The sequence below is a fragment of the Eurypyga helias genome, unplaced genomic scaffold, assembly GCF_000690775.1.
Source record: "Eurypyga helias isolate BGI_N326 unplaced genomic scaffold, ASM69077v1 scaffold31967, whole genome shotgun sequence".
Lineage (NCBI taxonomy): Eukaryota > Metazoa > Chordata > Aves > Eurypygiformes > Eurypygidae > Eurypyga > Eurypyga helias.
In genome coordinates, this window is record NW_010260300.1 from 5,058 (window position 1) to 7,157 (window position 2,100).

Consider the following 2,100-nt stretch of genomic DNA (forward strand, 5'->3'; position numbering starts at 1 on the left):
ACTTCTTGGGGTGATGGATGGAAGATTTTGGAGACTCTTCCATTCTAACCTTTCATTTAGGAGAATTTCCCCTCTTGGCTAATAAGAAATGAACTTTTTGAGTTGCTGGAAAGCAGCAGTGTGCAGAGAGGGACCATGAAACCCAGAGGCTCTGTCGCTGCACAGTGTAGTTTTGGCAGATGTGCAGCGTCTGTCTCAGGCCTGTGAGGAAGAACGTGGTGTAGATATCGAGCCAGCCCATCGGCTGTGGAAAAGCAGAGCCGCGCAGTGCACTGCAGGCGCCTCCGAGACCCTGGGCTGTTCCCCTCAGCTGAAAGCTGCTGTGTAACTGCAGAAGCGTAGCTGTGCCAAGGGGCGGCTTGGCTGCTGCTCTCAGGTGACCGTGTCCCTTTAGTTAGCCCAAACTCTGAATGGTGTTGAGGCCTTCTGCTAAAGGATACTGACCTGCTGCCCGCAGCGCTGCCAGAATAAACGTGCTGTATCCCGCCCGCCCTGCGATCCCTCAGAACAGGGTTTGCTGGAGGTCGGGATGTGTCCGGTGTGGTCTCAGTAAAAATCCCTGCTCTCCAGGGACTCCGCGCTCTGTTTCTGCCGTTTCCCGTCTGGCTTATGCTTCACAGCAGCTCTCTTGCTGCGAGCATAACGTTGGCCACGGCCTGGCTAGAGCCAGCCACCCCTGAGCCCTGGCCCATGGCTCTCGTTTCTGTTTTTCAGTGACGAACCAGTGGCAGATATTGAAGGACACAGCATGAGAGTGGCACGTGTGATGTGGCACCCGTCTGGAAGGTTCCTGGGTACTACCTGGTACGGAGATGCAGTTATTTGCTTTGAGACGTGCCCGCTGGCTGGTAGCCCAGTGGCTACCACTGCTTGGCTGCTGCGGAGCCCAGCGTAAGCAAGGGCTGGCCGTTCCTGACAACGGCTGGGCTGTGGCGATGTAAATAACAGCAAGTCACTGGGACTCCCTTCTCTGCCCCTCGTGTGAGATGCTGTCAGTCTCCAGCTGGAAATAAACTGCCCGCAGAGTTAGCGAAGTACCCGTTTTCTCCCTGGAAATACATTTAGTTGGATAAATGGCTTGTTTTTACAGCTACGATCACTCATGGCGCTTGTGGGATTTGGAAGCTCAGGAGGAGATTCTCCATCAGGAAGGGCACAGTAAGGGTGTCTATGACATTGCCTTTCACACGGATGGGTCTCTCGCTGGGACCGGGTGAGTTTGCGTTGTGTCGGGGCTGCGTGCAAAACACTATCAAGGTTTTGTCGCTGACTGACGCCAAGTGCCCCAGCAATTTCTGGCGGCGAGGCCGAGTGCTTTGCTCGTTGCCGAGTCCGAGGGGTGATGCTCGGGTTCCCTCTTCTATGATTCTATTCTATTCTGTGATTCTGTGATACTTCCTAGGGGACTGGATGCTTTTGGCCGGGTGTGGGACTTGCGCACAGGACGCTGTATCATGTTTCTAGAAGGCCACCTGAAGGAGATCTACGGGGTTAACTTCTCCCCAAACGGGTAAGGAAGGAGCTTGCACGGTTTAGGTGGGACCTGAGCACAGACCCCAGCTTCCGACAACGTGCTCTTCCTCCGCCCTTTGGCAGGTACCACGTCGCGACGGGCAGTGGCGACAATACGTGCAAAGTGTGGGACCTCCGCCAGAGGAAGTGCATCTACACCATTCCTGCCCACCAGAACCTGGTGACCGGGGTGAAATTCGAGCGTAAGTGCATCCTGTCTGGTGTTCCTTCCCCCTGTCTCTCCTGAGCGGAGCTGGCAGGGGGTGGGGCAACGCAGAAACGCACCTTCAGGTCAGGAAGAACTGTACCGGTTAGAGAGGATTTGTCAGTTTTATTTGCAAATCTCATTCTGTTTTTTCTCGTCCTCTCCTGCAGCCAATCACGGTAACTTCCTGCTCACGGGCGCTTATGATAACACCGCGAAGATCTGGACTCACCCTGGCTGGTCCCCTTTGAAAACCCTGGCTGGTCACGAGGGGAAGGTGATGGGACTGGACATCTCCCTCGACGGCCAGCTGATAGCGACCTGCTCCTACGACAGAACCTTCAAGCTGTGGACAGCCGAGTAGCTCAGAGCTGCTGCCGCCG

The 2,100-nt window shown here is 55.3% G+C and overlaps 1 protein-coding gene across 1 annotated transcript in view; it reads left to right on the plus strand.

Moving 5' to 3' along the window:
* Positions 1–2,088, plus strand: part of PRPF4 (pre-mRNA processing factor 4) — a gene marked incomplete at its 5' end in the record, with an annotated part of 6,591 nt that extends 4,503 nt beyond the window's left edge. Inside the window, 5 exons of the mRNA XM_010155005.1 lie at positions 715–804; positions 1,091–1,213; positions 1,403–1,510; positions 1,597–1,715; positions 1,888–2,088. Of these exons, the coding sequence (XP_010153307.1) occupies positions 715–804; positions 1,091–1,213; positions 1,403–1,510; positions 1,597–1,715; positions 1,888–2,081 (634 nt within the window). The remainder of the gene's footprint in view (positions 1–714; positions 805–1,090; positions 1,214–1,402; positions 1,511–1,596; positions 1,716–1,887) is intronic.
* Between the last annotated feature and the right edge of the window lie 12 nt (positions 2,089–2,100).